Here is a 14414-nt window from a genome sequence, read left to right as displayed (position 1 = left end):
CCTGCGCGCTCCGCGGAGCGGGGCCTGGCGGCGCCGGCCGAGACACCCCCCTCCCCGCGCCCCCGAGCCAGCGGCTTCGTTATACGGCCCAGATTTCGCTTTCAAAACCTGTAATTAGCGCTCCCCTTGGCTCCCAGAAGACGTACAGCCAACCACCCCAGATAAAAATACTCTTTTTTTTTTTCTTTCTTTGCAATGCAACTGTCACGAGATAACAACCCACTTACACCAAACCGCGAGCAGCTACAATTAATAGAAGAAGATGTGTTAATGACGTCCTCAGATTTATTTCAACGAGCAATGGACTAATTAGAGTCCATTATTCTGAAAATACTCCTACTGCATCTTATTTAATGGTAATTAGTTCTTCAGCTTTTTTTCAAACAGCACCAAGCACATTTTTCTTTCAATAGCATAATAGAAGGGTTTTTTTAGGTGTTTGCATTTATTTCTTCCCTTTGAATTGGTCAGTTTGCACAGAATAACATATAATTTAATAAAACCATCTTTAAGTGTGTTTCATAATGAATGAGGGATGTGTTTTTTCAACTGGCTTTGAATTCTAATTCAATTTCAAGATAAATGTTAGGGGAAAATATGAGATGAAATTTCGCTGGTAAATTTAAGTTGGATTTTTAACCAAAGTGATAAGCACTTAAAAGCAGGAGAAAAACATGGAGCAAGAGTTTCCACGGGGTAATGCTGAACAGGAGGAGGCAGAAGGTGCTGGAGTGCCCCACAGGAACGTGACCACTGTCAGGAGCATGAGAGGTCAGGCAAGGACCTCTCACTTAACCTGGACATTTCTTTGCCACCCCTGCTCTGGGTTTGTGGATTTAATATAGGGCTAATCACGATACATCAGATGCTCAAATGATGAAATTTAGTTCCACCAAACCGACACAGCAACAGTGGACAAACAGACTGCTTTGAAAGCCACAAATTAATTTTAGCACACGCAGAGTGGGACCGTATCGACTGAAGGTTTGTCATTGAGGCCTCTGAGGGCAGAAAATGGAATGTTCACAAGTGAAGCAGTCTGTGTATTTAAAAAAATTATTTTATTGATTGTACTGGTGTTGCTATATGCTGATATAAACAGCATACATTTTGAAAACAGGACAGCTACAAAGCTCAACAAAAATTATCAGGAACACCAGTCTAACACCTTTCCTTCTTTACAGCAAGAGAAGACTAAGAAAATACATGTAACACAAAACTACCAGCTGAAAAGCATACACAGTGTGGATGGATATTAATTTCAAAGTGAAACTGAAGTCACAGAACAGATATGGACGTTCAGAATGGCATCAGCTTTGCTTGGAAACCTGTTCCAAATGAATCCCTTCCAAAGAAGAGTAAGTGGTTCCTTCATGCTGATATAGTACTTGTCTTTCAGCAGCAGGTACAGTTAGTCTTGTAACACAGTCGCATTCATTTCGTGGAGTTAAGCAAGCCAGACTCGTACTGCAAATGGCCAGGAAGGCAAACCCAGGCAACAAGAGTCTTCAGCTTGTTTTGGAATCAGACCCCAGAGGTGGATCTCAATTTGTCAAGCTAGTGTTTAGTGCTTCAGAAAAAACAAACTAAAGACTCTGATCTTAGTATTCGCAGTATTTATAGCTGAAAATCATATCTAAGCTCTTACATCTGTCTACTGGAAGTTTTGTGCCACACTTGCGTAAGACTGGGAGCACCACCAGCTGACATTAATTTTTATGCAGAGCTTTTCAGATGCCTTCCAGCACAGAGAAGTGTTATTTCATTTTTCTACCAGCTCTCAACCCGCTGAACAACCTACGGAAGGATTCAAAGATTTAATTTTAACTTTATATGTAACAGACTCAACATAACAGACTAAGTCCAAGAAACAGGAGGTAAACATTTTTATTAAACCATTTACATAATTCATCTAGATTAACATTGTTAGATATTTGTACTTACACAAATTTAGGTTTTGGTTATTTTTCATTACAAAGTTTCTTCTAACTGCCAAAATCACTCACCACAACTAAGAAACCCATGAAGACACTGCCAGTACTGTAAAACAAAACACATATCTGAGTATCCAGGCACCACTTTAGAATTCTCTATCTTAAAGCATAGCTTTTCTTGAAACACTTAAGAGAATTCAAAAACATTCACTACCAGAGAAGAAATACATTTCATATCAACACTTCCAAATGTACTCATCTGACACGGCTAAACGTTCCCTGTATTAAAAAAAAAGTTGTACTTTTCCATTCTTCTTTATCAGATTTTTTTGTTGAATCATTTTCTGCCTTTTTTTGGTCACACAGCTGAGTCTACAGCCTCTAAACAGCTCTATATTGTAATAATTTCTTTGATTGTTCCCATAACAATTCCATAGACCATGGCAGCAACGCTGTGGTTTATATCATCAAACTGCCAAGGAAAATGTCAAGCTGCTCCCCAAGCCATCCAGTTTAAAAATCTGTTAACAGAAACCTCCTTTCTGAACTTTTTAAAAAGTTGAACAACTTGTTAGTACAAAATCTAAGCCATCTTCAAAACACTGTCAAATTTAAGAAACACTTAGGCATTTATCATCAAGGTGAAATATTTCCACTGCTATCCTTAGGGTGAGGAGCAGCTCACAGTCTGCAAAAGGTCCTAACTGCATCAGCCTGAAGCCAGATGCACTGACTTCCAGTATTTTTCAGCAAGAAACTTCGTGCTCTCAAGAGGTTTTGCATTAACCTTGCTGGAAAATTGCACACCAGATTCAGCAGAGCTCTGAAGCATGTTCCTAATTTTACGTCAGGAGAACATAAACCTGTGTTTACATGTTTGGTTGAATCAAAACCTAAACCCTCTGTTTTTCCCCAGAACTGGCTTGTTGCGGTTAGCTGAGGAGCAACTTCACCCACCTTGCTCTGCTGGTGTCTCTCGACCTGAACTTCAAGAGATCACTTCTGAGGGGGAGGGAATTTCATTTTTGGTGCTTCTCCTATCTATTTTTTTTTATCTCGTGACAATACAAGGACAATGTTGTTACAGGCAGGTTTGGGGGATGACAGCTCCACCAGACACTGCACAAACATATTCAAATCACTCTATGTAATCCACCAAGCAGACAAACAGTTGTAGATTTTGGTGCACTGTCTCGACATATTTGTTATATTCAGCCAAATAAAGACAGTCTTTTATCTTGAGCAATCCACAGCCCTAAGATTCTAGATCAAGGAAGCTGACATCAGGTAGAGTAGGCTGACTTTTGGTGGTCTGGTTTGGAATTGCTAAGAATTACCATGACAGTTTTCATACAAACTTAAAATAAAATATTTATGCTACTTCAATGAAACCAAAAGACACTTGAACCCTGCTTCAAATGTTAGCATATTTAACTGTTCAACTAGTTTTCCGGGGGGATATTTTCTCATTAATCCAGTTTACATAGTTTGTCACTCGTGTGTACACTCCAGGTTTGTTGACTCTGCCACAGCCATCTCCCCAGCTGATAACTCCATAGAGGTAAGAGATTTCATTCTTCTCACAGGCCAGAGGCCCACCAGAATCTCCCTGTGTTAAAAGTAAGCAAAGATTATTCAATTTGATAGAAAGCAGTTGGAAAAAGGTCAGTTTGGTAAAATCCTAAATTAAGAATGTTAGCATAATAGCATAATAGAAAAAAAAAAAAAAAAAAAACCACCAAAAAAAACCCACAACATGGAAGCAGTGGTCTCCTGAAGTTTCATTATAGAAAGTTTTTTTAGTCATACCTCTAATATGATTGTGGGTTTTTTTAATTCCACATGGAATAGAAGTATCAAAATACCACATTTTGTTTAAAAATTTTAAATTCTTTTAGATTCAGACACCTACAGAAAAGCATGGTTGATTTGGGTCACTTGCAATGGGAGTAAGCAAGTCTCTGAGGCTTACACAATGTTGTAATATGGGCTCTGCATGGATGGATTACATAAGGCAGAGTATTTGGAGAGTTTCTCAATGCAGCTTATTGCAACTGTCAGAGATCACAAAAGTTTTCAAAGAAGGGTGTTGCATACATAAACATTTTTCCATGTGACTGTGGGATGCTATAATTTTACGTGGCATATGGGGTTTTTGCCTCGGTTGAATTTGATGCTACTAAGCATTCACATTGTCATTAAAACCATAAACTGAAAATAAGAACAAACTACTGCTTCATAACACACTATGGCAAGGATGAATTTGGAACATTTATACTTATTTAAAAGCTTGCAAGCATTCAGGAAAGGGATTTTTATTATTATTACTCTTAGACTGACTTCCTGCAGAAATGAAAAGGCAAATGTGACTTAAAGGGTACTGGTGAAAAGAGCCACCACGCTAGTTGTTTGACACGAAGGAGAAATATATTTTTTCCTATTTAAAAAGAAAATCCCTTGAGAGCAAAGTAGGTAGTAAAATTGTGCTGCCTTTAGACTAGGAGATTTCTGTGATAAATGAGGTACATCAAATGAGGTCTTGTATCCGAGATCAATTTACTTCTCAAAACTTCAATATCAGTGCACTGACTAAAAAAAAAAAAAAAAAAAAAAAAGTTTCCAAGAAAATCTTTAAAAAATAATCAAGCAGAACACATTGTCTACTTGGTATTTCTTGATCTTGAAATATTTTTATACATAACAGATTGTTTATAGTTTAATTTCCATGCATTGAGAAAACTCAGAGGTCAGCTACATTTGTTGTGACATTAAGAGGTCTACACTGTTTCTCCTCAGACCACACTACAAGTCTGCCAACAGGGGGGAAAAAAAAAGAATTATTGATTCACTAATAATGATTTCATGTCACGAGCACTTTTCTTCATCAACATCTGTGACTCTAAACCACTATTTCTCCCACTTTGCAACTCTCTCCAGACCACTTGTCATTGTGCAGCCCCTCTCTCATTCCCTCTGCTTTCTCCTTTCTCCCTCTCATTCCTGATTAACTCTGTTTTTTCCATAGCAGGGAACAAGAACGAGCTATAAAGCTGCATCTTGTATTTGTACTTCCTGACTAAGGCAAGGAAAACTGATCAAGCAAGGTAGTGTCTAGTTCTCTGGCAAGTACGAACACTTGCAGCCAGTAACTACAATAACTACAATCAGTTCTCAGCCCTGGCCTGGAAACCCTGAGCTCCTGCTGGTTTTGAACACTTTTACGATCACTATAGGGGTTCCAGCACACAATATACATGACATTCTTTGCTTTACTTAATCTCACTGCCAGCTATTAGCTACGTGCTGCCTGATACTAAATTTATGCTAATAGTGCATTTTATCTTCAAAATGAAGATAAAATCAGAAGGTTTCTGTAAGGAATAATCTGATCCTTCATTTAAAAAATAGTCTCATCTATTACCACAACAATTCTACACCCTTATTCAGAGCCAGGGTGTGACATAACTCAAAAGGAGATGCAAAGTAGTAAGAACATGAGGTCATTTTATAAAGGACTGAAGTCATGAAACACAGTTTCCAACCGACTGACATTCTACACCATTAAATCCCATCCACTACAGCAACCTCAGCTCCTTCCTCCTCCAAACCTGGCCACTGCTCTCCACCTCCTACCTGGGTACCCTTATTACCAGTCAGGCAAGAGGCAGCAGCTCAGGGATTTGGCTCCGCACAGATACACGCTGGTTGCACTCCCAGCTGGCCAGCAAACCATTCTTGCAAAAAACCAAAACCAGCTTGCAAGACTGCAAGCCCAGCCAGGAGCTAAAGCAACTCACCCCCCGGGGCACAGCCACTGCCTTTTATACAGGAAGGAGGAATATAACACCCTGGAGGTTTTTTTCCCTTCCGTAGAACTTAATTGACATTGAACATCTTAAAAAATTAAGGTGGAAGCAAACAGTGCAGTCACATAAGTTTCTTTTCTTTAGGAATGCTTCTTTTCTTTAGGAACCTTTCTTTTCTTTAGGAACACTGTAACATCAAAAGAAAGCACTGTAACACTGCAGCATTTCTGACAATAATATACATTTATATTCTCTGCCTAGAAATGATTCACAACATTACCTGACAAGCATCAGATTTGCTGTCAAAGTAGCCAGCACAGAACATATTTTCGGTGATTTCTGTTCCATAAATTTCAGGGCTTCTACATTTCTCCTCAGGAATAATTGGAATCAGTGTTTCTTGCAGGACATTTGAATAACCAGATATATCTTTTAAAAAATTCCCAGAGAGGAAAAGAAAATCATTTTTATAGAATGTGAATATCGTAACATGGAAACACAATGCACAATGCAACATATAAACACACTTAATACATCTCAGTTATATTTGTGTTATGAATCTCTTAAAAAGATAATAATTTTTCTAGTGATCAGATCACTTTCTGATCCTCCAGTCAGACTCCATGCCCTTTAAAATAACAGTATGCCATGTCCAGGCATTAACCCATTTTGGGTTCTCTCATTTCCTAGAGACTCAGGAACACTCCCCCAGCACTCCTGTTCTCTGCTCTTTTCAGATATGATATTAAATCATCAATTTATCAAAGGCTCCATACCTCTTTTTGCCTTTAGACTACATGTTTAGACCAGGACAACATTTGCTCATTCTGAATCTCTTACCAAAATGAGGCAGGCAGCTCCCCCATCCTTCTCATCTGTCTACATAGGTGTTTGCTATCTCCACATCAAAGCACACGGCCAAGCCTCATAATCCTGAAATTCCTCATCTGAAAGGATGGGATGGATTTTTCCACCTTTTTCCAAGATGGATGTAAGCACTTCTTAGCCCAAAGTCTATCTGGCTCTCTCCTGTAGGTATTTCCAAACTTTCTGGCTTCTGAAGGCAAAGATCTCCTCCATCACAGAGTAGCAAGTTGATTGTGTTTGGTTTGCAGTCTTTGATATCTACCTTGAGAAACCAGAGATAGGATTCACTTGACTAAGGTGTCAAGTTGTTGGCACCTACAGCTAAGCTGCTTGCTCCCCTCCCAGTCCACGGAGATCTAGCTAGCTCACAGCTCATCTAGTCCTAAAATGGATGCAAACATTTGGTCAAGAAACCACACTCCAAATTCCAAAGACTATAAAGGAAGTTCAGGATGACTGTTTGAGATGTAAAAGTTGTAAACACCTAAAGGTAGATAAAAAAAATCCCGCAGAAGTCCCTTGGAAAATATTTTACCAAACTATGAGTTGTATAACAAATAATTGAGCATTATGTTTTGATTATTATAGTTTTTTCTAGATACCCACTCTCATGCTTGTGCCCCCATCCAGAAATCTGACATTTGAACTGATCAGGGAAAATGGTGTTACTCTCCGGCAAGCAGATGGGCTGAACAAACTGGGACTTGACAGCACAACGTTGGCCATTCTTCTTCAGTTTAATCAGAGCTGGTGAACAGAAAATATAGGAGGAATAAAGTGACTGTTCCCTTTCTTTAATGGGATTGGCAGCAATGGGTCTCAGATACAACATTAATTATCCCCTAAGCCTCTCTTAATTAAGATATTTCAATCAAAGACAGACAGACTCATCTCAACAGCACCTGATTTCTCAGCAAATTGAAGGCTGAAACATTAGCTACTCCTCTTGTGGGAATATTTATTTTATGCTGCGCTCACAGAGCAGATTCTGCTTCACTGCCTTTGTAGAGAAGGGTGAAGATAGAAAATATATATGTTTCCTCCCACCTTAAAGTTAAATAACAGTGACATATCCACAACTTCCAGCTGAAATAAGTGTGCAAGTGCTCACTGCTTCTGAAAGTCTGGACACCTGCCTAATCCCAGTTTGATTTAAAAAATTAATTATGCAAGAGCTAGTGTATTTTGCAGTCTGTATTATCACTGAGTTCAACAAAATTCAAGATCTCAGAAATTAAGGAATGAAAATTCAAAACCAAGCTTCTGAAAGCTACAAAGAATTACATAACCTACACAACTTTTACTATCCCCTCATGGGGCTGCAGATGGTGTAAATACAGAGCTGTGCAGCAGCACAAACTTGATACTCAAAAAGATGTCATAAGTAGCAGAAACATTGGTTCCCCTGTAGCAAACCCCCTGTGTTTGGCTGTAGAGAAACAGGGGGATTTGTGCTTGGTATAAGGGCAACATGTTGGATTTGGGCACACTACTCCAAGAGGACAGAGCTGAGGTAACGTGGACACACCTATTAAAGTTTCGCATCGTGCCTATTGGAAGCTCCAGGTTTTCTGAGCACAGGTGTGTGGAAAGCAAGAGATCCCACTTGATAGCCTTATTTCGAAGCTCCAGGTTTTCTGAGCACAGGTGTGTGGAAAGCAAGAGATCCCACTGGATAGTCTTATTTTGCTGCTGACTACATTTTTTGGCCTTTGTGGAACACATAAAGAGTACCTCGCAGGCTAAGCCTACACAAACCACGTTCCAACACTCAGCAGCTTGCTCTTCCTCGCCTTCCTCCTCTTCCCCACCAACCCTGCCTGTTTCTGAATCTCCTGAACTTCCCAGCAAACACTCATGAGGTAGTTTGTTTCCTTTAGAAAAGCATTTTTAGCAGGAAATAACCCTCTGCTGTGTCAGTATAAATCACTGACGGGGCAGAATGTGCCCCCACATCTTTCCCCCCCAATTTCTGCCTGCTTGTTTGTTTGCAGTGGGGCACACCTTAGGAACTCCATGTTCAGCTGACCCTAGATTTGGACATTGCACATCAGCGAGGCACGCCACGTTTCAGAGTAATTCATAAAGTTAGAAGATCTCAAAGTTCCAACAGTGGTTTATTCCAGGATATTTCAGAGCAGAGTAATACCCCAAATCCAGTTCGTCTCCTGCTACGCTGTGACAGAGCTCTGACCAACACAGAATCTGAATGCTTTTTGCTACACAGTGGAAAATATTCCCCATCTGGGAGAAAAAAAGCCAGTACATGCCTGACTTAAAACATCTCCGATGCCAGGATATTAAATAGTCTCAAAGACAAAGTGCTCACACAGCTTGATAACCTGGGGTGACGTGCCACCTTCCACAAGAGCAGATCAGAAAATACGAAGCGAATTGCTGTTCCATTGTCATTCTGACTCATATTGTAAGGTCAATCAGAAAGGCATTTAGCTTTTCACTGATAAGACAGCTGATTTTTAAACCTATCTCAGTGTAAAAAATGATTCTTAGTAACATAGATTTTCAGAGCAGATGGGGCTATTATATTCATCTAGTCAGATCCTCTATACAATACAGACAATAGAGTTTTACCAAGTAATTCCTGCATCAAGCCCACAGTTTCTGGTTCAGTTGAAAAAAATGCCTAACCCCACAAAGACTTGAAGTGATGACAAATCTGCCATACATTTAGGTAAATTGCTCCAAAGGCTAATTATCATAATTATTTAAAATTTGCAATTTGTTTCTCATCTGAATTTGTCTAGCTTTCAGATGCTGTTATAACCCTGGTAGAACTAAGAACTCTCTGTGCTCAAAAGCTTCTCCTAATGCCTATGATTTTTCCCTTATGAAGGCAATTTTTGACAGATCAACTCAACTTGAAACTAACTTGAGTAAACAGAAAATAAAATTGTAAGAAGAGAAATACTCACCGATATCATGTTCAGTAGGGTTGAACACAGAATACTGAGGATGCAAGATGTATTTCTCTATTTCAAATGTTTGTGTTACATCAGTTGTTCTATTAAATATATGCTGTCCCAGAACTACTGTAATAGTTGATTTTAGTGGACTGTAATACAAAAGAGAGAACACGCAATTCTGTGATTAGCCAGTCAGACGAAACCTAATTTCCAACGGCTGTGTGTCCCGTGAACTGTGATAACCTCAGCTCCCCACCACATCCATTATTTACACTCTCATAATGCCTTGACCTGTTCCCCAGGCTTCCTACCTACTCTGGGCCGGGAAAAAGACGACCAGTGTTACAGCGAGTCCCAGGCTCTGTGGGTCCTGATTAGCCTAATTAAAGGCTGCTGCTCCTTGACAGCAGGAAAAGGCAAGCACGTGCACAGCTGCCCAGCTGCTCTCTGGCTAACAAGCATCTTCAGGGGCTGCAAGCACTTCTTGCTCTAGAAACTTAACTGGGTCAACTTCAGCCAGACTTTGCCAACGAGTACAAGTATTACTGAGGAAGAAATGAGGGGCCAAAAGATGAGCCAGTGATGGATATCTCATTTCTCAGGGAAACCAGGCTCTTAAAAATATTACAGATGTGGGTCAAGATTTTAAAGATGCTGTTAAACAGACAACTCAGGAACATCTGAGCAGCTTCCACCTGAGAGATATCACCACTTCTTCTCTGAGATTAGCTTGACCTATGTTAACTCTGTTGTCTAGGATCAAAAGCAGCTTGGTGGAGGAAGGTCCCAACAGCATACTGATCTAAGGGGAAAACCGCATTCCGAGGAGAATGCAGTTTTTGTGATTTGCACCATCTTTTACAGCCACTGATTGTTTACTTTAAAAAGACCACAGTCCTCTCACATCCAGTGTCCTAGAACAGACAACTAATAAGAACCAGTGTAACTTCAGAAGGAAGAGACATTTGGGAATAATTGGGAAGTGTTTGGAAAGACAGTAAATCCTCTAGCTTTGAAAGCAACAGAATTCAAATTTCACTCTTGCTTTAAAACCAATTCGATCTGCATGTGCCTAAGTCTACAACAAATCTAGTTAGCAAGTGTCTTCAACATTGGAGCACTCATGTGTTTTGTTATCCAGTGCAGGAGCAGAAAATACCTGCTGTCACGCATGACGCACAGATGCAGAGTGGTCAACGCCATTGCAAAGTTTCCCTAGTTGTGTTTTGTGTTTCTGTGCCTCTGTAGTGCCTGTCAGATACAAAAAGCACTGTGGGGTCTCCTCCAGTATGGAGCATGAAGCAATGATCAAGAGTGATGTACTTAGAGGAAAGAGATTCTAACTAATTGCAGCGCAGAGAGCCGGCAGCTACTCTGCAACAAAAACTGTGTTTATGGTCAATGAAGGAAAGCACAAAGTTTATCTTTCTGTGACTGGCGAACAAGAAGACAATAAAATATGCTTCAATCGATAGGCGAGGCCAGGATTTTCTCCAGTGTTCTCACAGTGGTAAACCACCTCCCTTGAAAATCAGATTTTGAGCCTGGAAAACAGAGTGGAAGTTTGCTTCCCAGGATAGTATTTAGAATAGATTTTAAAGGCACTGAGTGGTTCTACTATGACTTACAGGAGATTCATTGAGGAAAAAAAATAAAACAGGAGGGGTTGCAGAAAAGGAAAAAAAACCCCAAACAAGTTAGCTGCACAGGTATCTATTGTCGCCTAGTGGAAAACAGTAGAAAATGTGGCTAACTCAGAGGTACTAAACACACAGAAGAGTGCAAATTACAATGCAGCAATTATGGAAAATCTGTATGTACCAAACCACCAGCTGGAAGTGGGTGGAAATGTCCTGAATAGCTGCCAAAGTTAGTAGCTATTTCACAACATTTGAAAAACAAATGCGTTGTGGCTCCAGCTCCAAATGCTTCAGTACAGCATTCACAATGGTATTATTAGCTCTACAAGCTATCAGTGTATGTATTCTGGCACAAGGTTTTCTGTTTCTCTTGGCTTCTTTACTATGCAAAGGAACAATGGGTATGAAATGATGTAATATTTTTCACATCAATGTGATCAAGCTGATATCAGGGAAAGTGTTCAGCATTTGTGGAAAATGAAATATTTAGAATTAAGTAAAAGTCAATCAATAGCCAATATTTTCTCCAGTGTCCCACAGCTGGAGCGCAAAAAGACTCCAAAAAAAACCAAAACACCTCTGAAGGAAATCAGCCTCAAAAACTGAACAGCAGTTCAGTTCTTCCCTTTGTTTTTTTTGTAAAGCTCGGCCCATTCTATTTGTGTCAACCAGCAGTAATTTATTGTCTCTAATAAATCATTGCTTGGCTGTCTCAGCCTTTTTGAATAAAACAGAGCAATGAGCTAGTCATCTGTTACACCTCCAAGCAGGCATAAATGTTCAAAAAGGTAACTGAGAAGAAGGCAAATGCTTATATTCCCTTGCAGATGTCTGCACATGCAAGCCCCCATTCTATGTCCAGCTCAGCACTCCCTTATTCCTTCAGTTGGGTCATTTACCTTCTTTGAGACTCCTTAAGGAACAAGATAAGGGCTTGTGAGATAATAGGACTCTAAGCTGTTAGCCCATGAACTGCACTCAAATTCCTGGAAACTCCTTTTGAAACATTGGCCTTTTCTCACATACATAATCTCATCTTCTTTCTCACTTGTTTCAGTTCAAGTTTGCTGTGAGTCATAAACAGACAGTGACTATGATGAGGAGAGGACCGACTGTCAGACTGACGGGTGAGTTTACCTGTTAGCAAAGCAGTGCGCTGCTGACACAACCCAGCAAGTCTGAATAAGGCTTCCACCGCAGAAACTCTCTCCAATATAGATAGCTGCTGTCCAGGGGTGAGATCCAGGCAGAGATGAAGATCCTCCAACAATCCTAGGTCTCACAAAACTTCTTTTTTTGTGTCTTCTCCCACATGGTCTTCTGGTAACTGCAGAACTATCTACCTTGTCTGGAACCGGTGGCCTCCTTTCCCTGCTTGCTGAGATATAAAGGGATAGGGCATCAGACTATAAATCCTTGTGATTTCGAAGGACTGGAACTTTTATAGGAGCCTTTAAAAGAAAGGTTTGTTAAATTATCATTAAACATTCACATACAACTGAAACTCATTCAGTTCCTCGGGAGACTTGCAAGACTGAAATTTAAGCCTATTCCCAACACTGGCTACACATGTATTAGTGTAAATTAAATGCATCTGTGAACATCCCCAGACAGTGCTTCATTTTCCAGTACAAATGCAATCTTCACTACTGGAGGAGGCACAACTGAATGCATGATACACCACATCTTCATTTTCGGAATCTGGACTGCGCTTTGCCATTGCAATAGCAAGGACTAGGACATGTGTTAATATCTATCAAATGCATTAGAACAACAAAAAGGAAATAAAAGGACAAGTTTAGAAACTGAATTTTCAGATTACAACTCCATTCTAAAGTTCAGCTTCAATGTTAACAGCAGTTAAAGGGGGGGGGGGGGAAAGAGCAAAATCCGTAGGTTTTGGTATTAAATACTCTGTCTCATACATCTCGAGGATCCCATCTCCATTTACTTGCAGAGGCCCATTCACTTCTCTGGGCCTGTAATTCCCTGCTTTGTACCAAAGCATCAATAATTTCTGATGTCTTGCATGTTCTAGCAGAAAATTTGGTGCTATTGGGATGATTTTGACTGAAAGCAGTAGCGTGACACCGTTGTTATACAGTGTTTCAGGAAAAAATTCACAGATTGTATTGCAACTCCAAAAAATGCAAAAAGCAGCTTGTTGTTGTCATTTGATTTACTGCAAACACTAAAATATTCAACACTCCTGGGAACAGTAGAACATTCAAAATTATACAGTGAAAGGTTGTTCTAGTATCAATAAATCTTTCTTCATTCATTCATAATACAGATTTTAAACAAGCCTTTACATACCACAAGATGGAATGTCACAATACTCCCAAGACAAACTGTTGTCCTTCATGATGTAACACCATGGCTTCTCATCATCATCCGGATTTCTAATTCAGGAGGAGAGTGAATTACAAGCATTAACCAAGCTTCCCGGAGGTTTCCCGCTTTTTCCTCTTGCACAGTGCAGAGGACTGACAAAACTCGGGTTTCGAGCCATCTGACCAAGCGTTGAAGCACCTGCTAACCACTAAATGGGTGAGCAGCCTTTCAGTAGCATTCTTCATGCTTAAAGCTAACCTAGTCTAAGGTTCTCTAGGACCTGAAATCCAGACACATGACTAAACACCTGTAAAATTTGCCTAGAGTATTCAGATACATGAGCATGTTCACATGGTTTAAATACAGCCCACACTGAAGTGCTTTAACAGATATCAGCTTAGCTATTTTCAGGACTAAATCCCATGGGAAAGATTCCTTTTTTAGATGATTTTTTAAAGCGAGGAAATTCCAACACAGGTAGATTCATAAAAAATCCATACCAAGAATAGCTAGCAAAAATGAATTTGAGAAGATCAGGTTCACATTCCCTGGAGAGTCTGAGGAAATGAAAGACTACTCCAAGAAAATATTGTATTCCTCAAAAGAGGAAAAAAAATTAAAAGGGATATCAGAAACAGTTTAGCCCTTTGTTACCTTGGTATTAAAGAGGTCTTGATTTGATTCCATTAGGGTTTCTCCATGGTACAGCCTAACTGTCTTTATCAATGCCATATAAGTAACCAGAAATTTGCCCAATTTACTCCCAAGAATAGAGGCAAACTTTGAAGACCCCGAAAGATCTTCAGTAGACCCAAAAAAATAACCAAGGTAATTCAGAGCTCCAGATAAACAGTAATTCGAATTTCAGTTGGATTTATCAGAAGCATTATTTATTATTTTAAGGTTCTT

General features: G+C 39.7%; 1 protein-coding gene across 1 annotated transcript in view; it reads right to left on the bottom strand.

Moving 5' to 3' along the window:
- Positions 1–3372: 3372 nt before the first annotated feature.
- HGFAC (HGF activator) overlaps positions 3373–14414 on the bottom strand; it is a gene marked incomplete at its 5' end in the record, with an annotated part of 12667 nt that continues 1625 nt past the window's right edge. Inside the window, 6 exons of the mRNA XM_010292727.1 lie at positions 3373–3543; positions 6021–6169; positions 7214–7354; positions 9541–9680; positions 12309–12549; positions 13488–13573. Of these exons, the coding sequence (XP_010291029.1) occupies positions 3373–3543; positions 6021–6169; positions 7214–7354; positions 9541–9680; positions 12309–12549; positions 13488–13573 (928 nt within the window). The remainder of the gene's footprint in view (positions 3544–6020; positions 6170–7213; positions 7355–9540; positions 9681–12308; positions 12550–13487; positions 13574–14414) is intronic.

This window comes from Phaethon lepturus, unplaced genomic scaffold, assembly GCF_000687285.1.
Source record: "Phaethon lepturus isolate BGI_N335 unplaced genomic scaffold, ASM68728v1 scaffold21460, whole genome shotgun sequence".
NCBI classification, from domain to species: domain Eukaryota; kingdom Metazoa; phylum Chordata; class Aves; order Phaethontiformes; family Phaethontidae; genus Phaethon; species Phaethon lepturus.
This window is presented reverse-complemented; position numbering and strand designations above follow the sequence as displayed.